The 27,320-nt window shown below is 43.7% G+C and overlaps 1 protein-coding gene across 8 annotated transcripts in view; it reads left to right on the top strand.

Annotated features, from left to right (window-relative positions):
• Positions 1 to 27,320, top strand: part of nrxn2b (neurexin 2b) — a 943,005-nt gene that overhangs the window by 435,223 nt on the left and 480,462 nt on the right. For all 8 annotated transcript variants that reach the window (XM_029753594.1, XM_029753600.1, XM_029753598.1 and 5 more), the window contains exon 6: positions 6,497 to 6,798. In XM_029753594.1, the coding sequence (XP_029609454.1) occupies positions 6,497 to 6,798 (302 nt within the window). The remainder of the gene's footprint in view (positions 1 to 6,496; positions 6,799 to 27,320) is intronic.

Here is a 27,320-nt window from a genome sequence, read left to right on the forward strand (position 1 = left end):
AGCTCATCACTATACTAAGGAGCCTGGGACTTAACACCTCCCTGTGCAACTAGATCCTTGACTTCCTGACTGACTGCCCCCAGGTGGTGAGGGTAGGAAACAACACATCTGTCACGCTGACCCTCAACACGGGGTCCCCTCAGGGGTGCATGCTCAGTCCCTTCCTGTACTCCCTGTTCACCCACGACTGTGTGGCCACGCACGACTCCACCATCAGTAAGTTTGCCAACAACACGATGGTGGTAGGCCTGATCACCAAGGATAATGAGACAGCCTATAGGGAGGTCAGAGACCTGGCAGTGTGGTGCCAGAACAACAACCTCTCCCTCAATGTAGAGCTGTTTGTGGATTACAGTTAACGGGGGGGGGGGGGGCCAAACATGCCCCCATTCACATCGACAGGGCTTGAGTGGAGCGAGTTGAGAGCTTCACAATTCCTGACATTTAATCCTAGTACAAATTCCCTGTCTTAGGTCAGTTAGGATCACCAATTTATTTTAAGAATGTGACATGTCAGAATAATAGTAGAGACTGATTTTTCAGCTTTTATTTCTTTCATCACATTCCCAGTGGGTCAGAAGTTTACATGCACTCAATTAGTATTTGGTAGCATTGCCTTTAAATTGTTTAACTTGGGTCAAATGTTTCGGGTAGGTTCCCACACTAAGTTGGGTGAATTTTGGCCCATTCCTCCTGACAGAGCTGGTGTATCTGAGTCAGGTTTGTAGGCCTCCTTGCTTGCACACGCTTTTTCAGTTCTGCCCACACATTTTCTAGAGGATTGAGGTCATGGCTTTGTGATGGCCACTCCAATACATTGACTTTGTTGTCCTTAAGCCATTTTGCCACAACTTTGGAAGTATGCTTGGGGTCATTGTCCATTTGGAAGACCCATTTGCGACCAAGCTTTAACTTCCTGACTGATATCTTGAGATGTTGCTTCAATATATCCACATAATTTTCCTACCTCATGATGCCATGTATTTTGTTAAGTGCACTAGTCCCTCCTGCAGCAAAGCACCCCCACAACATGATGCTGCCACACCCGTGCTTCACGGTTGGGATGGTGTTCTTCGACTTGCAAGCCTCGCCCTTTTTCCTCGAAACATAACGATGGTCATTATGGCCAAACAGTTCTATTTTTGTTTTATCAGACCAGAGGATATTTCTCCAAAAATTACGATCTTTGTCCCCATGTATAGTTGCAAACCATAGTCTGGCTTTTTTTATGGCGGTTTTGGAGCAGTGGCTTCTTTCTTGCTGAGCAGGCTTTCAAGTTATGTCGATATAGGACTCGTTTTACTGTGGGTATAGATATTTTTGTACCTGTTTCCTCCAGCATCTTCACAAGGTGCTTTGCTGTTGTTCTGGGATTGATTTGCACCTTTCTTACCAAAGTACGTTCATCTCCTTTGTGAGCGGTATGACGGCGCGTGGTCCCATGGTGTTTATACTTGCGTACTATTGGTTGTAAAGATGAACGTGGTACCTTCAGATGTTTGGAAATTGCTCCTATAGATGAACCAGACTTGTGGAGGTCTAAAAAAAAAATAATGATGAGGTCTTGGCTGATTTCTTTTGATTTTCCTATGATGTCAAGCAAAGCGGCACTGAGTTTGAAGGTAGGCCTTGAAATACATCCACAGGTACACCTCCTATTGACTCAGGCTAATTTACATAATTTATCAGAAGCTTCTAAAGCCATGAAATCTTTTTCTGGAATTTGTTTAAAGGCACAGTCAACTTAGTGCATGTAAACTCCTGACCCACTGGAATTGTGATACAGTGAATTATAAGTGAAATAATCTGTCTGTAAACAATTGTTGGAAAAATTACTTGTGTCTTCCACAAAATAGATGTCCTAACCGACTTGCCAAAACTATAGTTTGTTAACAAGAAATTTGTGGAGTGGTTGAAAAACAAGTTTTAATGACTCCAACCTAAGTGTATATAAACTTAAGACTTCAACTGTATAATATATATATATGCAGAACAAATCTAACGGGGCACGTGCCTCTGTACCCCCTATGGGCATGACGCCACTCACAGTGACCGTGAGGATTCTGTTAACAAGAGATATATATATATATATATATATATCTCGCAATCTTTTCTCCCTTTCTCTGCCTCTCTCACTCTCTCCCTATTTTTCTGTCTTTTACTGCCTCTCTCTCTCCATCTGTTCTCTTCTTCGTTCTCCCGCTCTCTCTCTCTCCCTCCCTCGCTTGTTCTCTCCTTTCCTCCACGCCATGATGCCTTTCCGCCTCATCTGAGATTACTCTGAATTCCAATTTCAAACAAAAAACCTCCTCAAATAGTTGTCTCTTTAAGCAGAGGATTCATTGGCTCCCTCATTTGTGGGTGATTGTGTTTTTGTATGTGTGTGTGTGCCTGCGTGCATGTTCACAATAATGTATGTGCAGGCGTTCCTATATTTTGGATGACTGACATTTGAAATGAAAAGCCTGTATGACTTAATGTTCCATAAAATCAGACTTGTTAAATACATAGTCAAATCACCGTGATTGATGTCCTTGAAAAGTCATTATTTTAACACATTAGAGACATTACAGCAATCCTATATCTATAGAAAATTAGTCCATGTCCTCTAAGTCTGTATCGCCTCTTGGCTCCAGTCCCGCCACTCTCGCCACCAGTCCCGCCACTCTCGCCACCAGTCCCGCCACTCTTAGCTCCAGATTGTAACTCAGTGCTCAGGAGATGGTGTCTCTCAATCTATCTGGCCATCTCGACTCCGCCCTCCCCTGGGAAATGTGTCTAGGGATTACAGTGATTTGCAGTAATACATTTTTGGGATGAATGGGATTATCCAATCCAGTGAGTCGATTCCCCCTGATTTGCTGGTAAACCTCATTATCAGAGCTGGATCCCCTACACAGAGTGTGGGGGCATGGGGAAATTACAACAAGAGAGTGGTGTCAGTGTGGATCATTGGACTGTTGGGAAGGCAGCTTGTTGATAGACCCTGGTAGACCCCACTATGGGTCCTGGTAAAAAGTAGTGCACTATATATATAGGGAAAAGGGTCCAATTTGGGACAAAGCCTAGTTGTATGGAACATGGAGAGGATATTGATTATTGAGGGTAATATACAGTGGCAAGAAAAAGTATGTGAACCCTTTGGAATTACCTGGATTTCTGCATAAATTGGTCATCAAATTTGAGTTGATCTTCAACTAAGTCCCAACAATAGACAAACAGTGTGCTTAAACTAATAACACACAATTTACTGTATTTGTCTTGTCTATATTGAATACAGCATTTAAACATTCACAGTGTAGGTTGGAAAAAGTATGTGAACCCCTAGGCTAACTCATTTGAATCAGGAGTCAGCTAACCTGGAGTCCAATCAATGAGACGAGATTGGAGATGTTGGTTAGAGGTGCCTTGCCCTTTAAAAAAATCACAAGATTTGTGTTTGCTATCTACAAGAAGCCTTGCCTGATGTGAACCATGCCTCGAACAAAAGAGATCTCAGAATACCTACGGTTAATAATTGTTGACTTGCATAAAGCTGGAAAGGGTTACAAAAGTATCTCTGAAAGCCTTGATGTTCATCAGTCCACGGTAAGACAAATTGTCTGTAAATGGAGAAAGCTCAGCACAGTTGCTACTCTCCCTAGGAGTGGCCATTCTGCAATGATGACTGCAAGAGCACAGCGCAGAATGCTCATTGAGGTTAAGAAGAATCCTAGAGTGTCAGCTAAAGACTTACAGAAATCTCTGGAACATGCTAAAATCTCTGTTGATGAGTCTACGATACATCAAATACTAAACAGGAATGGTGTTCATGGGAGGACACCAAGGAAGAAGCTACTGCTGTCAACAACAAAAAACATTGCTGCACGTCTGAAGTTTGCAAAAGTGCACCTGGATGTTCCACAGCACTATTGGCAAAATGTTCTGTGGACAGATTAAACTAAAGTTGAGTTGTTTGGAAGGAACACACAACATCATGTGTGGAGAAAAAAAAAGGCACAGCACACCAACATCAAAACCTCATCCCAACTGTAAAGTATGGTGGCGGGAGCATCATGGTTTGGGGCTGCTTTGCTGCCTCAGGACCTGGAGAACTTACTATCATCAACGGAAAAATGAATTCCCAAGTTTATCAAGACATTTTGCAGGAGAATGTTAGCCTATCTTTCCACCAATTGAAGCTCAACAGAAGTTGGGTGATGCAACAGGACAACGACCCAAAACACAGAAGTAAATCAACAACAGAATGGCTTCATTCTGGAGTGGCCCAGTCAGAATCCTGACCTCAACCCGATTGAGATGCTGTGGCATGACCTCAAGAGAGCAGTTCACACCAGACATTCCAGGAATATTGCTTAACTGAAACAATTTTGTAAAGAGGAATTGTCCAAAATTCCTCCTGACCGTTGTGCAGGTCTGATCCGCAACTACAGAAAACGTTTGGTTGAGGTTATTGCTGCCAAAGGAGCAGTTATTAAATCCAAGGGTTCACATACTTTTTCCACCCTGCACTGAATGTTTACACAGTGTGTTCAATAAAGACTTATAATTGTTTGTGTGTTATTAGTTTAAGCAGACTGTTTGTCTATTGTTGTGACCTAGATGATGATCAGATCAAATTTTATGACCAATTTATGCAGAAATCCAGGTATTTCCAAAGGGTTCACATACTTTATCTTGCTACTGTACGTGGTCATAGAGAAGTAAATGTGAAGAGTTATGAGGTTATGGGTTTCCATGCTGTGTGGAGAGCCATCTTTAGTCATTGTTATGACAGAATGACATGAGGAAATGGTGTCTTTCCCCGCCGTTTCAATGGGACTTGGCATGTGTCCGTAGTGTGAGCTGTCTGTTTTAACTGTTGACTGACAGTAAGAACAAGGATGTCAACCAAGCACTCACACCTCACACCACTACGGTTTCATGATTTTATAGAAAGATTTGATGCGTTTTACCAATACGTCAACACACCTAACAGCAGTGCTGCCATATCTACAGTGCCTTCAGAAAGTATTCACACCCCTTGACTTTTTCCACATATTGTTGGATTAAATGTATATTTTTTTTTTGTAACTGGCATACACACAATACCCCATGTCAAAGTATAATTATGTTGTATTTTTTTTAACAAATTCATTGTAAATGAAAAGTGGAAATGTCTTGAGTCAATAGGTATTCAACCCCTTTGTTATGGCAAGCCTAAATAAGCTCAGGAATCAAAATGTGCTTAACAAGTCACATAAGTTGCATGGATTCACTCTGTGTGAAATAACAGTGTGTAACATGATTTTTGAATGACTAGCTCATCTCTATACCCCACACATACAATTATCTGCAAGGTCGAGCAGTGAATTTCAGACACAGATTCAACTGCAAAGACCAGCAAGGTTTTCCAATGCCTCGCAAAGATGGGAACCTATTAGTAGATCGGTAAAAAATAAAAAAGGTACATATTGAATATCCATTTGAGCATGGTGAAGTTATTAATTACACTTTGGATGTTGTATTAATACACCCAGTCACTACAAAGATACAGGTGTCCTTCCTAATTCCATTGCTGGAGAGGAAGGAAACCACTCAGGGATTTCACCATGAGGCCAATGGTGACTTTAACACAGTTAGAGTTTTTAATGACTGTGATAGGAGAAAACTGAGGATGGATCAACAACATTGTAGTTATTCCACAATACTAACCTAACTGACAGTGAAAAGAAGGAAGCCTGTACAGAATAAAAAAATATTCTAAAACATGCATCCTGTTTGCAACAAGGCAATAAAGTAAAACTGCAAAAAATGTGGCTAAGCAATTAACTTTTGTCCAGAATACAAAGTGTTATTTTTGGGGCAAATCCAATCCAGCGCAATACTGATTACCACTCTCTATAATTTTAAGCATAGTGGTGGCTGCATCATGTTCTTGGTATGCTTGTAATCGTAAGGACTGGGGAGTTTTTCAGGATAAAAAAGAAACAGAATGGAGCTAAGCACAGGCAAAATCTTAAAAGAACCTGGTTCAGTCTGCTTTCCACCAGACACTGGAAGATGAATTCACCTTTCAGCAGGACCATAACCTAAAATACAAGGGCAAATCTACACTGGAGTTGTTTACCAAGAAGACGGTGAATGTTCCTGAGTGGCCGAGTTACAGTTCTGACTTAAATCTAGTTGAAAATCTATGGCAAGACTTGAAAATGCTTGTATAGCTCATGATTCAGGGGTGTGAATACTTATGTAAATTAAATATTTCTGTAATTCAGTTTCAATAGAATTGCAAAAATGTCTAAAAATATGTTTTCAATTTGTCATGGGATACTGTGTATATGAATATATATATATATAATCAATTTTGAATTCAGGCTGTAACACAAACAAATGCAGAATAAATAAAGGGGTATGAATACTTTCTGAAGGCAATATATATGCTCAGTCCTCCATTGACCAACAATTACTGTAAAACCTCATCCCTCTCTCTCTCTCTATTCCCCTCTCTCTCCAGGGAAGGAAGAGTCGGTGGCCACCTTCAAGGGGAACGAGTTCTTCTGCTACGACCTGTCGCTGACGCCAATCCAGAGCAGCACGGACGAGATCACGCTCTCCTTCCGCACGCTGCAGCGCAACGGCCTCATGCTGCACACGGGCAAGTCGGCCGACTACGTCAACCTGTCGCTGAAGAGCGGCGCCGTGTGGCTGGTCATCAACCTGGGCTCGGGTGCTTTCGAGGCACTGGTGGAGCCCGTCAATGGGAAGTTCAACGACAACACCTGGCACGATGTGCGCGTCACCCGCAACCTGCGTCAGGTAAAGAGACACGACGTGATTGGTCCATCTTCTATGCAGCGTTTCTCTCTCGCTTTCGTTATCTTTTTGTCTTTCTTACCTCTCTCTCTTTTTTTCTTCCTTTCTCTCCTGTCGCTTGATCCCTACCTAATGTTGGTGTTTTTTTCTTCCAGTTCCAGGGTTGAGATCTGCAGAGGAATGCTGCTGTTCACTCTCTCTTGTCATGATTTTCTTTCCAAAAAACAACCAAAGATCCATATCATCTTCTCATTGGGGTAAACGTGGGGGAAGGGGGTCAAAGTTGAGATCACGAGGAAGTAGAACTGATCCAGTACTTGAGCATCACACACGGTCATTCACACTTTGGTGGATATCTAGTACACACACATCTAGAACATTAAGTACGTGTATGTCTACGTAAGCCTAATAGGGAACACTGCATTCAATAGTCACTACCAATGGGAGCTGTTCTTGTTTATATATGTATGCATGTAATGTACTTACCCGCATGTGATGCTTTCTAATTTATCAGAAGAGACGATGTATTTCAGCCCCATCTAAACACATTACTCCATAGATCTTTACAACCAACTAATCACAGCCAATAGGTGGCAAGGGAGCCCACTCAGCCGACGTGAACGCCAGCGTACACACACACTAACAAACCCTCACACACGCACATACACGCATGTGCGTGCACACACGTATAACCCTCACAACCACACATTGAATTGAACAGCACAAGCAAAGGATCGATACCAGGTCATCAATTGGCAGATAGTGGCTGTGAGATGTAATCAATTTCACTTACATTTTCCTTGCTTGCTTCTCCCAGTGTTTTGGTAATTGTAATTGGAATGAATGGCTTGTCAGCCCTAATAATAGCCATTGTAAGGGCCCCGTGTTCCAACCAGGCCTGATTTGAATGCATTAACAAAAAACAACATCAACTCCTTTGTCCAGCGCCGAGGCAAACATTTACACAAAGCCTTACTTCCTCTCCCCTGGAAACAAAACAGGTGCGTCAAACTTCCCTGGACTTTTTTAATGACTGCAGAATTCAGTCTCAGGCAGGAGAAAGAAAAGTTGTGTTGCCGGTAAAGGAACCTCGAATGGTGCAGTACGTTTGTGGCATCCTCTTTCATAGGAATCTCTCCAGACCAACAAGTTTAATATGTATCGGCTTTCATAGCAGTCATTCTTGCTGCTAACGCAGAGATTGAGCCACTACAGTAATGTAGCTTAAATAGCCATGTAGCTTATGTCCCTTCCTCGTCTTTCTCCTGTGAACTTGACTCGGGGGGGGAGGGGGGGGAGCATGCCTTTGACACTGGAAAGGCATGCTCGCACACTGACAGAGAGATTTGCTGGGGGGGTCCACAATCATTAATTCATACTGGTGCATGTACACTAAGTATACCAAGCATTAGGAACAGCCCCCCCCCCCCTCCCCCTCAAATCAATAGTTATTGGTCACATGCGCCGACTCGATGTGCAGGGGTATGAGGTAGTTGAGGCAATACAGTATGTACATGTAGGTATTGGTAAAAGTGACTAGGCAATCAGGATATATAATAAACAGAGTAGCAGCAGTGCATGTGAATAGTGTGAAAGTGTGTATGTTGCGTCTATGCATGTGTGCGTGTGAGTGTTGGATTGTCCGTTTAGTACTGTATGTGTGAATGTCTGGGTAGAGTATAGTGAGTGAGCATAGAGCCAGTGCAAGAGAGTCATTGCCAAAAATTAAGAGGGTCAATGTAAGTAGTCAGGGTGGCCATTTGATTAACTGTTCAGTTGTCTTATGAACACCAAAATGTTCAGGAGTCTTTTGGTCCCAGACTTGGCACTCTGCTACCGCTTGCTGTGCAGTAGCAGAGAGAACAGTCCATGACTTGAGTAGCTGGAGTCTTTGACAATTTTTAGGGCCTTTCTCTGACACCGCCTGCTATAGAGGTCCTGGATGGCAGGGAGTTCGACCCCAGTGACGTATTGGGTTGTAACCGCTACCCTCTGTAGCGCCTTGCGGTTGGATGTCAAGCAGTTGCTTTACCAAGCGGTGATGCAGCCAGTCAAGATGCTCTCAATGGTGCAGCTGTAGAACGTTTTGAGGATCTGAGAGCCTCCGGGGGGGGGGGGGGGGAGAGGTGTTGTCATGCCCTCTTCACGACTGTGTTGGTGTGTTTGGACCATGATAGGTCCTTAGTGAAGTGGACACTGAAGAACATGAAGCTCTCAACACGCTCCACTCTAGCCCTGTCGATGTGAATGGGGGCGTGTTTGGCCCCCCCGTTAACTGTAGTCCACAAACAGCTCTACGTTGAGGGAGAGGTTGTTGTTCTGGCACCACACTGCCAGGTCTCTGACCTCCCTATAGGCTGTCTCATTATTGTTGGCAAACTTACTGATGGTGGAGTCGTGCGTGGCCACACAGTCGTGGGTGAACAGGGAGTACAGGAAGGGACTGAGCATGCACCCCTGAGGGGACCCCGTGTTGAGGGTCAGTGTGACAGATGTGTTATTTCCTACCCTCACCACCTGGGGGCGGTCAGTCAGGAAGTCCAGGATCTAGTTGCACAGGGAGGTGTTCAGTCCCAGGCTCCTTAGTATAGTGATGAGCTTGGAGAGCACTATGGTGTTGAACACTGAGCTGTAGTCAATTAACAGCATTCTCATATACAGTTGAAGCCGGAAGTTTACATACACTTAGGTTGGAGTTACTGAAACTCGTTTTTCAACCGCTCCACAAATGTCTTGTTAACAAACTATAAATTTGGCAAATCGGTTAGTACATCTACAAGTCATTTTTCCAACAATTGTTTACAGACAGACAATTTCACTTATAATTCACTGTATCACAATTCCAGTGGGTCAGACGTTTACATACACTAAGTTGACTGTGCCTTTAATCAGCTTGGAAAATTCCAGAACATGATGTCATGGCTTTAGAAGCTTCTGACAGGCTAATTGACATCATTTGAGTCAATTGGAGGTGTATCTGTGGATGTATTTCAAGGCCTACCTTCAAACTCAGTGCCTCTTTGCTTGACATCATGGGAAAATCAAAACAAATCATACAAGACCTCAGAAAAAGTCTGGTTCATCCTTGGGAAAAAATTCCAAATGCTTGAAGGTACCACGTTCATCTGTACAAACAATAGTATGCAAGTATAAACACCATGGGACCACGCAGCCGTCATACCGCTCATGAAGGAGACGCGTTCTGTCTCCTAGAGATGAACGTACTTTGGTGCCAAAAGTGCAAATCAATCCCAGAACAACAGCAAAGCACCTTGTGAAGATGCTGGAGGAAACAGGTACAAAAGTATCTATATCCACAATAAAACGAGTCCTATGTCGACATAACCTGAAAGGCTGCTCAGCAAGGAAGAAGCCACTGCTCGAAAACCTCCATTAAAAAGCCAGACTACGGTTTGCAACTGCATGGAGACAAAGATTGTACTTTTTGGATAAATGTCCTCTGGTCTGATGAAACAAAAATAAAACTGTTTGGCCATAATGACCATCGTTACGTTTGGAGGAAAAAGGGGGAGGCTTGCAAGCTGAAGAACACCATCCCAACCTTGAAGCACGGGGGTGGCAGCATCATGTTGTGGGGGTGCTTTGCTCTAGGAGGGACTAGTGCACTTCACAAAATAGATGGCATCAAGAGGTAGGAAAGTTATGTGGATATATTGAAGCAACATCTCAAGACATCAGTCAGGAAGTTAATATTAGAGATACCACTCCAGCTGTTGTAGACAAAGAGAGACACACCACCCTCCTTGATCTTACTGGACTCTGCTGTTCTGCCGATGCATAGAAAACCAGCTAGATCTATATTATCCATGTCCTTGTTCAGCTATGACACTGAGAAGCGTAGTATATTACAGTTCTTACTGTCCTGTTGATAAGAGTCTCGAACGGAGCTCGTCCAGTTTATTCTCCAGCGATTTATTCACTCGCCGCCATAGTCTCTTCAGGGTGCCCGTGCACCTGCCTCTATATAGTGCCGTCTTCTCCTCCTTCGATTGTCGGGGATTTGGGCCTGGTCCAGAAATCTATATGTCTTTCGCCTCAAAGTAGAAGTCCTTGTCCAAATGAAGGTTAGTGATAGCTGTTCTAATATCTAGAAGCTCTATTCGGTCATCGGAAACAATGGCATAAACACCATGTCCCAAAAAAGTTAACATCAGCGCAAAAATAGACACAAAAAAAGACACAAAATAGCACAATTGGTCAGGAGCCTGTAAAACATCCGCTTTCTAATGCAGCTCCATTCTTCCCACATGGCAGGGGTCAGATATTTTTTGCTGCGATGGCGTTTGCTCACCAGGTTGAAACAGATTTAATGAGTTTGGAAAGCTGACATGATTCTAGAGATTTTGTCCCTGATCCCAGCCCCCCACCATCAGTCCCACCATAGTGATCCACACTGAGCTATGCTATACCACAGCGACTCAGCTATACTACAAACACATCTATACTACATACATACACACCTGGACAGCTGAAAAAAACACACACACACACACACACACACACAGCAATAGAAAGTTACAGAGGTAAAAAGATCATACCCCCAAAACATGGTAGCTGTTACCAATAACATGGGAGGTTAGAATTTTTTTGGGGGGAGGGGTAAGATATCTATGCCTCTGTAACTTTCTCACTCATCATTATTCACGATTCATTCAGGATTATCTGTAATCATGGTACAGTAGCATCAGCATTAATGTAGACGTGTTCAGAAACCGATTCTATTCTCATTTACAATAAAAGTGACTCCAAAATGACAATACATTATTAACCACTTGTTCCTATTGAACTAAACATAATCTGAAACACAACCACAACTAACTGTAAATGCATCCAACATGTTTGTAGTAACAAACTTGATGTTGTCATTGCATCAAGGAATAAAAACTAAACTTTTGACTATTTTAATACACAATAAGTGAATCTGTCTAAATACTAATGAAACTTACAGTTGGGCCCACTAGATACATAGAGTCCTTTCATTTATAAACTGTAAAACATATATTGTATGTATGAAAATATCCTCAAGTAAAAGGTTGACATTCTGTGCACAGTCGACTCATATAAAATATTTGATCTCAAATTCAAAATACTGGAGTATAGAGCCAAACAGTCCAACTACATGCAAAGGGAGTGTACACTGCCAGTATTTCATTGTTTGAGAGGCATTATATTATGCTACTGTAATGACACTTCTTAAAAGCCTATAGGACAACACAAAGACCTTTTGTCATCGTGGACGTGCCCTCAACCTCTGCTCTAGTAATCCCCAGAGAAAAGGAGACCTCTATGTGTCCTTGTCGTTGACGTGAGGAGAACCCTATGCATTAAGGACCCCTTACGTTTACACTACCTTCACCCCACTGACTGCCTGATTGGCTGGGGGAGGATATTGATGGCGTTGACCTGACCTGTCACCTCTGACCCCATGTTTACACTCACTCTGCTCCTTGCTAATCAATAAATACTCTGGGAGCAGATCATGCTACTCATACACATGCAAGAGAACACACACACATACACTGCATTCGGAAAGTATTCAGACCCCTTGACTTTTTCCACATTTTGTTACGTTACAGCCGTATTCTAAAATCTACACACAATACCTTTTTGCAAATGTATTACAAATAAATAACTGAAATACCTTATTTACATAAGTATTCAGACCCTTTACTCAGTACTTTGGGGACGCACCTTTGGAAGCGATTACAGTCTCGATTACATACCGATTACAAGCTACAAGCTTGGCACACCTGTATTTGAGGATTTTCTCCCATTCTTCTCTGCAGATCTTTTCAAGCTCTGTCAGATTGGATGGGGAGCGTTGCTGCACATCTATTTTCAGGTCTCTCCAGAGATGTTCGATCAGGTTCAAGTCCGGGCTCTGACTGGAACACTCAAGGACATTCAGAGACTTGTCCCAAAGCCACTCCTGCGTTGTCTTGGTTGTGTGCTTAGGGTCGTTGGCCTGTTGGAAGGTGAACCTTCGCCCCAGTCTGAGGTCCTGAGCGCTCTGGAACAGGTTTTCATCAAGGATCTCTCTGTACTCTGCTCTGTTCATCTTTCCCTCAATCCTGAGTAGTCTCCCAGTCCCTGCTGCTGAAAAACATCCCGACAGCATGACGCTGCCACCACCATGCTTCACCGTAGGAATGGTGCCAGGTTTCCTCCATGCATGACGCTTGGCATTCAGGCCAAAGAGTTTAATCTTGGTTTCATCAAACCAGAGAACTTGGTTTCTCATGATCTGAGAGTCTTTAAGTGCCTTTTGGCAAACTCCAAGTGGGCTGTCATGTGCCTTTTACTGAGGAGTGGCTTCAGTCTGGCAATTCTATCATAAAGGCCTGATTGGTGGAATGCTGCAGAGATGGTTGTTCTTCTGGAAGGTTCTCCCATCTCCACAGAGATGGGAGAACTCTAAAGCTCTGTCAGAGTGGCCATCAGGTTCTTGGTCACCTCCTTGAGCAAGATCTTTCTCCCCCGATTGCTCAGTTTGGCCGGGCGTCCAGCTCTAGGTTCCAATCTTCTTCCATTTAAGAATGATGGAGGCCACTGTGTTCTTGGGGACCTTCAATGCTGGTACCCTTCCCCAGATCTGTGCCTCAACACAATCCTGACTCAGAGCTCTACAGACAATTCCTTTGACCTCATGGCTTGGTTTTTGCTCTGACATGTACTGTCAACTGTGGGATCTTATATAGACAGCTGTGTGCCTTTCCAAATCATGTCCAATCAATTGAATTTACCACAGGTGGACTCCAATCAACTTGTAGAAACATCTCAAGGATGATCAATGGAAACAGGATGCACCTGAGCTCAATTTCGAGTCTCATAGCAAAGGGTCTGTATAGTTCTGTAAATAAGGTTTTTTTGTTTGTTAATTTTAATACGTTTGCAGACATTTCTAAAAACCTGTTTTCGCTTTGTCATTATGGGGTATTGTGTGTTAGTTATTTAATCCATTTTAGAATAAGGCTCCAACGTAACCAAATGTGGGAAAAGTCAATGGGTCTGAATACTTTCCGAATGCACTGTGTATGTACACACACACACACACACACACACACACACACACACACACACACACACACACACACACGCAGGAGCACAAGCATGAATGCATACACACACACACACACACACACACACACACACACACACACACACACACACACACACACACACACACACACACATATGCAGGAGCACAAGCATGAATGCGTATATACACACACACACACACACACACACACACACACACACACACACACACACACACACACACACACACACACACAGAGTCCTCTCCCACACACAGCTCATATTATACACCCTGCTTTCGTCATGATGCCATACTGCCAGGATAGCCCTCTCCCCAGTCTTCACCAGCCTATACCTGTTCTAATAGCTCTAAAGCCACAATTTCCATTCCTTTTTAATGCCTAGCTTGATTTCATTCCATTGATTTTAATTTATTTTACTGTGTTGTTCGGCAACAGCAGTTGTTACAATGAGCTTCCCAAACTGTTCAAGCTGGTGACTAATCAGTTATTTTTTCCCTCTCATTGTGTGTTTTCTCATCCACCACCGCTCACCTGAAACCTGTGGATTTGTCACCTTCTTAATGGTGAAAATGTGGCAGAGAATTAGGTGAGAGGATATGGAATCCTAAAGAGTAGAAACTCAACTCAGAATCACAGCTCTACCCAGTGGTAAATAGTGGTAACACTGTAGTGTAGGCCTATGTAGGGAGAGGTAATGCTGTACTTCATGCCTGTGTAGGGAGGGGTAATGCTGTACTGCAGGCCTGTGTAGGGAGGGGTAATGCTGTACTGCAGGCCTATGTAGGGAGAGGTAATGCTGTACTTCATGCCTGTGTAGGGAGGGGTAATGCTGTACTGCAGGCCTGTGTAGGGAGGGGTAATGCTGTACTGCAGGCCTATGTAGGGAGAGGTAATGCTGTACTTCATGCCTGTGTAGGGAGGGGTAATGCTGTACTGCAGGCCTGTGTAGGGAGAGGTAATGCTGTACTTCATGCCTGTGTAGGGAGGGGTAATGCTGTACTGCAGGCCTGTGTAGGGAGGGGTAATGCTGTACTGCAGGCCTATGTAGGGAGAGGTAATGCTGTACTTCATGCCTGTGTAGGGAGGGGTAATGCTGTACTGCAGGCCTGTGTAGGGAGAGGTAATGCTGTACTTCATGCCTGTGTAGGGAGGGGTAATGCTGTACTGCAGGCCTGTGTAGAGTGTTAATGCTGTACTGCAGGCCTGTGTAGGGAGAGGTAATGCTGTACTGCAGGCCTGTGTAGGGAGAGATAATGCTGTACTGCAGGCCTGTGTAGGGAGAGATAACGCTGTATCGCAGGCCTGTGTAGGGAGAGATAACGCTGTACCGCAGGCCTGTGTAGGGAGAGGTAACGCTGTACCGCAGGCCTGTGTAGGGAGAGGTAATGCTGTACTGCAGGCCTGTGTAGGGAGAGATAACGCTGTACTGCAGGCCTGTGTAGGGACAGGTAACGCTGTACTGCAGGCCTGTGTAGGGAGAGATAACGCTGTACTGCAGGCCTGTGTAGGGAGAGGTAATGCTGTACTGCAGGGCTGGGGAGAGGTAACAGACTGTGTCTGAGAGCAGTGTCGATGGTCCCTGTGGTATATGGATGATGGACAGGCAAGGACGTTCACAGTGACCTCTCATCATGGAGGAGGCTCCTTCAAACACAGAGAGTCAGGCAGGCAGGCAGGCGTCCCTTCCCGTTTCCTCTCCTCCTACCCACCGTTCTCCTCCTCTTCTCTCCGGCTGTGACATAATGAGATACTATCATGTACGGTTTGTAGACTTTAAGCACTGGTGACCGTGCTGCAATATTCCGTGGCTAAGTGGCTGGACAGACAGACAGATACTGCAGCAAAAGCACCCATGCATACAATGCAACCCCATGTAGCAAGACCAACGGACCAATATGAATGGACACACAGGAGGGTGGCTACACAACAAAAGGTGCTATCTAGAACCTAAAAACGTTATTCGGCTGTCCCCATAAGAGAACCCTTTGAAGAACCCTTTTTTTTGTTCCAGGTAGAGCCCTTTTGGTTCCATGTAGAACCCTTTCCACAGAGGGTTCTACATGGAACTCTTCAACCTGGGACACAAAATGGTTCTCCAATGGGGACATTTCGAAGAACCCTTTTGCAATCGTTTTTTCTAAGAGTGTAAGCATATAGGTCTATACATTCACATGCACACATCCACAAGTACACTTAGCTGACTGTCTCCACTGCAAGACAACGTTGTTGTTTAACACCAAATAAATGGCATGCACAACTGTCATCTACACATGCACATGTGTCATGCACATGCACATGTGTCATGCACAACTGTCATGACACATAACGTACCAACTCTGTATTCACAATTGTCTATTTATAAACATGCCCTTCATTCATTCTGTTCAAAATAGCAGACATACAGTGGCAAGAAAAAATATGTGAACCCTTTGGAATTACCTGGATTTCTGCATAAATTGGTCATAGACTTTGATCTGATCTTCATCAAAGTCACAACAATAGACAAACACAGTCTGCTTAAACTAATAACACACAAATAATTCAACTTTTTTATGTCTTTATTGAACACACCCTGTAAACATTCACAGTGTAGGGTGGAACAATATATGAAACCCTTGGATTTAATAACTTGTTGACCCTCCTTTGGCAGCAATAACCTCAACCAAATGTTTTCTGTAGTTGCGGATCAGACCTGCACAACGGTCAGGAGGAATTTTGGACCATTCCTCTTTACAAAACTGTTTCAGTTCAGCAATACTCTTAGGATGACTGGTGTGAACCGCTCTCGAGGTCATGCCACAGCATCTCAATCGGGTTGAGATCAGGACTCTGACTGGGCCACTCCAGAAGGCATATTTTCTTCTGATGAAGCCATTCTGTTGTTGATTTACTTCTGTGTTTTGGGTCGTTGTCCTGTAGCATCACCCAACTTCTGTTGAGCGTCAATTGGCGGAAAGATAGCCTAACATTCTCCTGCAAAATGTCTTGATAAACTTGGGAATTGATTTTTCTGTTGATGATAGCAAGCTGTTCAGGCCCTGAGACAGCAAAGCAGCCCCAAACCATGATGCTCCCTCCACCATACTTTACAGTTGGGATGAGGTTTTGATGTTGGTGTGCTGTGCCTTTTTTCTCCACACATGATGTTGTGTGTTCCTTCCAAACAACTCAACTTTAGTTTAATCTATCCACAGAATATTTTGCTAGAAGCGCTGTGGAACATCCAGGTGCTCTTTCGCGAACTTCAGACGTGCAGCAATGTTTTTTTTGGACAGCAGTGGCTTCTTCCGTGGTGTCCTCCCATGAACACCAATCCTGTTTAGTGTTTTACGTATCGTAGACTCGTCAACAGAGATGTTAGCATGTTCCAGAGATTTCTGTAAGTCTTTAGCTGACACTCTAGGATTCTTCTTCATTCTTAGGGATAGGCATCCCTCTAGTGGGACACCAGCTGACAACATCCGGTGAAATTGGAGGGTGCGCAATTCATATAAATAATCGTAATATTAAACATTCATGAACATACAAGTATCTTATATTATTTAAAAGCTTACATTCTTGTTAATCTAACTGCATTGTCCAATTTACAATAGGCTTTACGGCGAAAGCATACCATGCGATTGTCTGAGGACGGCGCCCCACATCAACATATTTTACAACCAGCACAGGCTTCATAAAATCACAAATAGCGATTAAGTAAATCACTTACTTTTGAAGATCTTCCTCTATTTGCAATCCCAAGGGTCCCAGCTACAACGTTTTGTTAGATAAAATCCTTCTTTATATCCTAAAAAGTCAGTTTAGTTGGCGCCATCGATTTCAGTAATCCACTCGTTCAACATGCAGACAAAAGAGTCCAAAAAGCTACCGCTAAACTTCGTCCAAACAAGTCAAACGACATTTCTATTCAATCCTCAGGTGCTATAAAATGTAAATAAACTATAATATTTCATACGGAAAGTAGTATGTTCAATAGGAAAGCAAAATTAGTAAGCACACGCCCTCTCCCTCGCGCGGCGAAAGACTGATATTGTTCCGGTGCTCTCCTAACCAAAACTCCAAATTCTTGCTTGTTTTTCAAAAAACAAGCCTGAAACCTTGAATAAAGACTGTTCACATCTAGTGGAAGCCATAGGAATTGCAATCTGGGAGACAGAGTTACATAGTAACAATAGGGTTCCATTATAAGAGCCTGGGACCTCAAAAGAAATACAAAAAATAACATTCCGGTTGATCTTTCTTTGGATTTTGCCTGCCATATCAATTCTGTTATAGTCTCAGACATTATTTTAACAGTTTTAGAAACTTCAATGTGTTTTCTATCCAATGCTACCATACATAAATACATATCCTGGCTTCTGGGCCTGAGTAACAGGCAGTTTACTTTGGGCAAGTCAGTCAGGCGGGAATTCAGGAAACTAGACCCTATCGTCTCATGGATTGGACTCCAGGTTAGCTGACTCCTGACTCCAATTCGTTTTTGGATAAGTCATTAGCCTAGGGGTTCACATACTTTTTCCAACCTACACTGAATGTTTAAATTATGTATTCAATATAGACAAGACAAGTACAATAATTTGTGTGTATTAGTTTAGGCACACTATGTTTGTCTATTGTTGGGACTTAGATGAAGATCAGATCAAATTTGATGACTAATTTATGCAGAAATCCAGGTAATTCCCAAGGGTTCACATACTTTTTCTTGCCACTGTATATTACCCTCAATAATCAATATCCTCTCCATGTTCCATACAACTAGGCTTTGTCCCAAATTGGACCCTTTTCCCTATATATATAGTGCACTACTTTTTACCAGGACCCATAGTGCTCTGGTCAGAAGTAGTACCCTAATCAGAGCATATGGTGCCATATGATACGTAGCACTGGTTTTAATTTACTCAGCCAGTGAGAGAATGGCCTTGATATTACTCTCACACACACTGACTTGAGAGAGTAAAGACATCTTCTGTCATTATGAATGAAGCCTCCTCAGTGAGTTTGCTCTCTGTCTGAAATTGTTTTTTGATTATAGAGTGCTCCCCATCAGAGATGTTAGGATTCGGCAGGAGAGGATGAACATTAAGGAGATTCTGCCAATATCCCCATCTCTCCCACTTCAGTCGATTCCCACTGGGCACAGACATCAATTCAACACGTTTTCCACGTTGGTTCAACGTCATTTCATTGAAATGACGTGGAAACAACGTGTGCCCAGTGGGTTCATTTCCGCTCTAAGTGGTTAAATGTATCATGTTATCTGTGCTGGATTTGTCCGCTTTCTTAGGGGAATCTAGTACCTCAAGTTTGCTGAAAGGCTGGTTTTTGCAACATGTAAACCATGGAAATGCAGATATCAATACGCTGAAATGTAGCAACTGTACAGCTAAACCTGATATGACGCACAGGCTACAGGGAAGAGACACAGACATGCTATTCATATACTGCTGCTGCCTGAAAAGGGGAGCAGGGATCTCTCTGGCAGTATCCCATTGTTTGGATCTTTAGGTCTCATTCCAAACCACTTACTGAAAGAGGGTAATACAGTAAGCACAGTCAGGGGCTGTCTATCTATCTGTCTGTGTGCAGAACAGGCACCTTAGGCCCTCGGGGGACCTACAACCAATAGGAAACATGATCCAGACAGGGAGAGCTGCAGGACATCAGGGAGTGTATGAGGATGGGAGGGTTGGTTGTGTGTGTGTGTGTGTGTGTGTGTGTGTGTGTGTGTGTGTGTGTGTGTGTGTGTGTGTGTGTGTGTGTGTGTGTGTGTGTGTGTGTGTGTGTGTGTGTGTGTGTGTGTGTGTGTGTGTGTGTGCGCGTGCGCGCGTGTCCACGTGTATGATACTCTACCTGCAGTGAAAGAGAGAAAGCTTCTCTGGGATGTAGAGCACAGTTTAGGGAGTGATGGAATATGAAAGGCTTTCTTTTATTCCCTCTGTGGCTTAACAACAAAGTATTTGCTGCTCGTGTGTCTGTGAACTGGGGAGAAGGCTTAGCTTACGTCTGGTGACTGAGACATTTGAAGTCTTGAACATCTTTCCGATTCGCTCTCTTTCTTTTTCTCCCTCTAGCTCTCTGCTCATTCACTTTCTCTTTCCCCCTCTCTCTCTCTCTCTCTCTCTCTCTGTCTAGTGCTCTATCCCATGTCTTTTCTCTCTCTATATAATTAGACCTTGGTTTCAGCCATTGGATTAATTGTGGGATCAAACAGATTTGTCTTGTTCTTAGGTGCTGAGCGTACTGCTCTGAGCGTACTGCTCTAAGGTTCCCAGTGCCCTGAGTTCAGCTCCTCCAACACATTGCCTTTGATGTGCTGCAGGCAGGACACACTGTGCGTGTACAGTGCATGAGCAGGCACGAATAGGCACCCACTCTTGTTTTTAGTTTTTCGATTATTTTTGCACTTGTTTGACATTCTACTGCGCTGTTAGGAGCTAGTAACACAAGCATTTCTCTGCACCCGCTAGACCAATAAACTTTGATTTGATTTGACATAATCAGGTGCAGACACACACACACACACACACACACACTGGAGCTTGAGAATCAGGGGCTTAAAAAGGCTAGCTCTACCTTTATATGGGATGAGCAATGATTTGAATCATTCCATAGGCAGCAGAAAGAACAACCAGCACCACAATCAAGTGGGGCTTCTTGGACATTCTTCTGCATCTCTTCTCCTGCTGTTTTTCTATCCCTCTCTGTTTGGCATCATCAAACTAACAACTGCGATTATGCCCCCCTTTCCCTTCCCTTCCATCCCTTGTTCCCTTCCTCTCTCCATCACACAGCGTCAACCTTCATCGACACAGAGAGGAAGCCACTAGAATGCAGAATAGTCGTCAAATCAATTCCTCCTCTCCCTTCCACTTGCATCTCCTCTCCCCGCTCGTAATTTGTCACCTAGCAACCAGCCAGTCCGCTGGCTGTTGTTTCATCTCGAGCCTGTTTATGTTTCTGCCTCCGGTACAGAAGAGGCATGAACCACTTCAGTGCCAGTACTGTCCTCATCGCATACTATAGTCTGCCTCTGTATCTCTATAGAGTATCAGAGCTCTCGTAGGGTTAACACTGTATTTCCATACAGGAGAGGTATGAACCACTTCAGCGCCACCACCTCCTAACCTCAACATATTTAATCCCCTCTCTCTAGTCTAAAGAGTATCACAGCTCTCGTAGGGTTATAACCATGCCTTTCCCATAACATCCCCACCAGCACGCGATAGCAGAGCCACCGATCACCTCCCTCTATCGATGATTATGGCCACTGGGGCTCATCTGTGGGTGAAATGGCATGCGGTGTAACAGTTGGTTGAAATGGCATGCGGTGTAACAATTGGGTGAAATGGCATGCGGTGTAACCGTTGGGTGAAATGGCATGCGGTGTAACCGTTGGGGGAAATGGCATGCAGTGTAACAGTTGGGTGAAAAGGCATGCGGTGTAACAGTTGGGTGAAATGGCATGCGGTGTAACAGTTGGGTGAAATGGCATGCAGTGTAACAGTTGGGTGAAATGGCATGCAGTGTAACAGTTGGGTGAAAAGGCATGCAGTGTAACAGTTGGGTGAAATGGCATGCGGTGTAACAGTTGGGTGAAAGGGCATGCGGTGTAACAGTTGGGTGAAATGGCATGCGGTATAACAGTTGGGTGAAATGGCATGCTGTGTAACAGCTCTCATGAGTCTACTGGACGTTCTGCACATAGGTAGAAGAGAGCTTCTGGCCAAAGACATTTAGCTCATGCCCATGTATGAAAATTTGTTTGAATCGCTACTCAACATTCAACTCAATAGCAATCATCTGCATGTCCTTTGCATAGCATCCCATTTCCATTTGTTTGCTAATATGTAGTTTGTATGATTTTGCGTGTTGCAAATTAATATGGCACTTGAACTTACATGTGTGTATGTACGTACATGCGTGCAAACAAGTGCTTGTGTGTTTGTGTGTGTGTGTTTGCCTACATTAACATCTTCAACCCTTCTCACTCAGAAAGAGCCCCTTGTTTACCACTAACAGCTCTGTCACCAACTGTCATGTTTATTCATGTCCTAGTTTGCATCTTACAGCCATTTTAACCAGACCTATAATTATGTAAAAAATCTCTGAACCATTAGAGCATACTCACAAATGTTGCAGGTAGCATTTTCGAAATACACAAACCGAGGGAAAAAGAGAGGGAGAGAGAGATATACTTTCAGAAAGAGGAATAACATAGAAGAAATATCTACCTAGGTGCTATTAGCCATCATTTTCTTTTGTGGCTGCACACACACAGCCCCACCTGTTTGCCTAGCTCTCTCTCCCCGGCGTAATTGCACTGACATTTATATTGTCACCTGGAGCTGTTCTGTCAATTTCCATTACTGGGAGCCCAGGCTGTGGTGTTATGGTTGAGAGAGGAGGGAGGGAAGGAAGGAAGGAAGGAAGGGGAGTATCAAGGAGAGGATTGGAATGAAAGCGGAACTAACTACCTGCTGGAAAGACACATCTCGGCTTCCTCTGACCACACTGCTGTAGATCTCACTAAAGCAGTACTCCACTGACACCTCTGCTGCAACATGTGGTGCATACAAAAAACATATACATATGCCAGATCAAATACAAACATGAGCGCGTACATGCATGCACACGACACACCAAACGCACACGACACACCAAACGCACCCACACACACTCACGCATCCCTCAGTAACCTTATGTTTAGTGTCCTCCGAGCCATTTGATAGCTTACAGTGCCTCCAGAATGTATTCACACCACTTGACTTTTTCCACATTTTGTTGTGTTACAGTCTGAATTTAAAATGGATTAAATTGATATTTTTGTCACTGGCCTACACACAGCACCCCACTATGTTAAAGTGGAATTATGTTTATTGAAATTTGTACAAATTAATTAAAAAAAAAAAGCTGAACGTTTTCAACCCCTTTGTTATGGCAAGCCTAAATAAGTTCCGGAGTAACAACTCATATAATAAATTGCATGAATTTACTCTGTACCCCACACATACAATTATCTGTAAGGTCCCTCAGTCGAGCAGTGAATTTCAACACAGATTCAACCACAAAGACCAGGGATCTTTTTCCAATGCCTCGCAAAGAAGGGCACCTTTTGGTAGATGTGTAAAACAAATTAGAAAGCAGACATTGAATATCCATATGAACATAGTGAAGTTATTAATTACACTTTGGAAGTTGTATCATACACCCAGTCACTACAAAGATACAGGTGTCCTTCCTAACTCAGTTGCCGGAGAGGAAGGAAACCACTCAGGGATTTCAACATGAGGCCAATGGAGACTTTAAAACATTTACTGAGTTTAATGGCTAGGATAGGAGAAAACTGAGGATGGATCAACAACATTGTAGTTACTCCACAATATTAACCTAATAGACAGGGTGAAAAGAAGGAAGCCTATACAGAATAAAAATATTCCAAAACATGATCCTGTTTGCAACAAGGCACTAAAGTAAAACTCAAAAAAATGTGGCAAAGCAATTAAGTTTGGGGCAAATCCAATACAACACATTACCGAGTACCACTCTTCATATTTTCAAGCATAGTGGTGGATGCATCATGTTATGGGTATGCTTGTAATCGTTAAGGACTGGGGAGTTTTTCAGGATACTTTTTTAAAAATTGCGCTAAGCACAGGCAAAATCAGGAGGATAAATTGGCGCCGGAACAGAAGGCAGACGTTTTGCCCCCAACCGATTGTGTTTTTTTGTTCATTATCTGCGTTGTTTGTAACTTATTTTTTTTTCTATTATTGTACATAATGTTGCCACTACCGTCTCTTATGACCGAAAATAACTTCTAGACATCAGGACTGTGATTACTCACCACCGACTAGCAGAATCCTTTTTCTTCTTCACAACTCTGACGAGCCCGAGGCGAAGGAAAATATCGGAGGATAATATAATAACGACGACAATATCAACATACAGCTAGCTGGTTACACGATGTACCGGCATCGGTACATAGAACAGCGGCATCTGGTAAGACAAGGGGCGGCGGTCTATGTATTTTTGTAAATTACAGCTGGTACACGATATCTAAAGAAGTCTCGATCCATTGGTCACCTGAGGTAGAGTTTCTCATGATAAGCTGCAGACCACATTACCTACTGAGAAAGTTTTCATCTATATTCTTTGTAGCTGTTTACATACCACCACAGTCAGAGGCTGGCACCAAGATAGCATTGAATGAGCTGTATTCCACCATAAGCAAACAAGAACACGCTCACCCAGAAGTGGCGCTCCTAGTAGCCGGGGACTTTAATGCAGGGAAACTTAAATCAGTTTTACCTAATTTATATCAACATGTTAAATGTGCAACCAGAGGGAATATAACTCTGTACCACCTATACTCCACACACAGAGATGCATACAAAGCTCTCCCTCAAATCTTGGCAAATCTGACCATGATTCTATCCTCCTGATTCCTGCTTACAAGCAAAAATTAAAGCAGGAAGCACCAGTGACTAGATCAATAAAAAAGTGGTCAGATGAAGCAGATGCTAAGCTACAGGACTGTTTTACTAGCACAGACTAGAACATGTTCCGGGATTCCGCCAGTGGCATTGAGGAGTACACCACATCTGTCATTGGCTTCATCAAAAAGTGCATCGATAACGTCGTCCCCACAGTGACCGTACGTAACATACACCAACCAGAAACTATGGATTACATGCAGCATCCGCACTGAGCTAAAGGCTAGAGCTGCCGCTTTCAAGGAGCGAGACTCTAACCCAGAAGCTTATAAGAAATGCCCTCTGACGAACCATCAAACAGGCAAAGCGTCAATACAGGACTAAGGTCGAGTCGTACTACACCGGCTCTGATGCTCGTCGTATGTGGCAGGGCCTGCAAACCATTACAGACTACAAAGGGAAGCACAGCCGAGAGCTGCCCAGTAACACGAGCCTACCGGATGAGCTAAACTACTTCTATGCTCGCTTCAAGGAAAATAACACTGAAACACACATGAGAGCACCAGCTGTACCGGAAGACTGTGTGATCACACTCTCCGCAGCCGATGTGAGTAAGACCTTTAGACAGGTCACCATTCACAAGGCCGCAGGGCCAGATGGATTACCATGACGTGTACTGCGAGCATGCGCTGACCAACTAGCAAGTGTCTTCCCTGAAATGTTCAACCTCTCCCTGTCCGAGTCTGTAATACCAACATGTTTTAAGCAGACCACCATAGTGCCTGTGCCCAAGAACACTAAGGTAACCTGCCTAAATGACTACCACTCACGTCTGTAGCCATGAAGTTCTTTGAAAGGCTGGTCATGGCTCACATAAACACCATCATCCCAGAAACCCTAGACCCACTGCAATTTGCATACCGCCCAACAGATCCACAGATGATGCAGTCTCTATTGCACTCCACTCTGCCCTTTCCTAGGAACAGCTATGTAAGAATGCTATTCATTGACTAGAGCTCAGCATTCAACACCATAGCGCCATCAAAGCTCATCAATAAGCTGCAACTGGATCCCGGATCCTGGACTTCCTGATGGGCCGCCCCCAGGTGGTAAAGGTAGGTAACAACACCACACTGATCCTCAACACAGGGGCTCCTCAGGGGTGTGTGCTCAGCCCCCTCCTGTACTCCCTGTTCACTCATGACTGCACGGCCAGGCACGACTCCTAAACCATCATTACATTTTCCGATGACACAACAGTGGTAGGCCTGATCACCAACAGCAACGAGACAGCCTATAGGGAGGAGGTCAGAGACCTGGCCATGTGCTGCCAGGACAACAACCTCTCCCTCAATGTGATCAAGACAAAGGATATGATTGTGGACTATAGGAAAAAGAGGACCGAGCATGCCCCCATTCTCATCAATGGGGCTGCAGTGGAGCAGGTTGAGAGCTTCAAGTTCCTTGGTGTCCACATCACCAACAAACTAACATGGTCCAAGCACACCATGACAGTCGTGAAGCGGGCACGACAAAACCTATTCCCCCTCAGGAGACTGAAAAGATTTGGTATGGGTCCTCAGATCTTCAAAAGATTCTACAGCTGCACCATCGAGAGCATCCTGACTGGTTGCATCACTGCCTGGTATGGCAACTGCTCGGCCTCCAACCGCAAGGCACTACAGAGGGTAGTGCGAAAGGCCCAGTACATCACTGGGGCCAAGCTTCCTGCCATCCAGGACCTCTATACCAGGCGGTGTCAGAGGAAGGCCCTAAAAATTGTCAACGACTCCAGCCACCCTAGTCATAGACTGTTCTCGCTGCTACCACATGGCAAGTGGTGCCGAAGCGCCAAGTCTAGGTCCAAGAGGCTTCTAAACAGCTTCTACCCCCAAGCCATATGACTCCTGAACATCTAGTCAAATGGCTACCCAGACTATTCACATTGACCCCCCCCCCTCTCCACACCACTGCCACTCTCTGTTGTCATCTATGCATAGTTTTTTAATTAACTCTACCTACATGTACATACTACCTCAACTAACCGGTGCCCCCGCACATTGACTCTGTACCGGCACCACCCTGTGTATATTGTTATTTTTTACTGCTGCTCTTTAATTACTTGTTACTTTTATCTCTTATTCTTATCTGTATTTTTTGAAACTGCACTGCCGGTTAGGGGCTTTTAAGTAAGCATTTCACTTTAAGGTCTACACCTGTTGTATTCGGCGCATGTGACTAATACAATTTGATTTGATTTGAAATCCTAGAGGAAAACCTGGTTCAGTTTGCTTTCCACCAGACACTGGGAGATGAATTCCCCTTTCAACAGGAAAATAACCTAAAATACAATGACAAATCTACACTGGAGTTGGTTACCAAGAAGACAGTGAATGTTCCCGATTGACAGAGTTACAGCTTTGACATAAGTCTACTAGAAAATCTATGGCAAGACGTGAAAATGGTTGTCTAGCATTGATCAACAACCAATTTGACAGAGCTTGAAGGATTTTGAAGTGAATAATGTTGCACAATCCACAGGCCTTCCCTGTGGCTCAGTTGGTAGAGCATGGTGTTTGCAACGCCAGGGTTGTGGGTTCGATTCCCACGGGGTGCCAGTACTGGATAAGAGCGTCTGCTAAATGACAAAAATGTAAATGTAATGGAAAGCTCTTAAAGACTTACCCAGGAAGACGAACAGCTGTAATCACTGTCAAAGATGCTTTTACAAAGTATTGGCTCGGGGGTTTGTATACTTATATTTCTGTCTTAAATTTTCTATAAATTTGCTAAATGTCTAAAAAAAACTATTTTCCCTTTGTCATTATGGGGTAATGTGTGTAGCAGGGTGAGAATTCAGCCTGTAAAACAACATAATATGGAATAAGTCAAGGGGTATGAATACTTTCTGAAGGCATGGTAGGTGATGTTCCCTGAATGATCAACTATGTGACCATTTCAATATGAGTTCTGTATGCAGACTCTCTTCTAGGAGTAGTGCTCTAATCTT

This window comes from Salmo trutta, chromosome 5, assembly GCF_901001165.1.
Source record: "Salmo trutta chromosome 5, fSalTru1.1, whole genome shotgun sequence".
NCBI lineage: Eukaryota > Metazoa > Chordata > Actinopteri > Salmoniformes > Salmonidae > Salmo > Salmo trutta.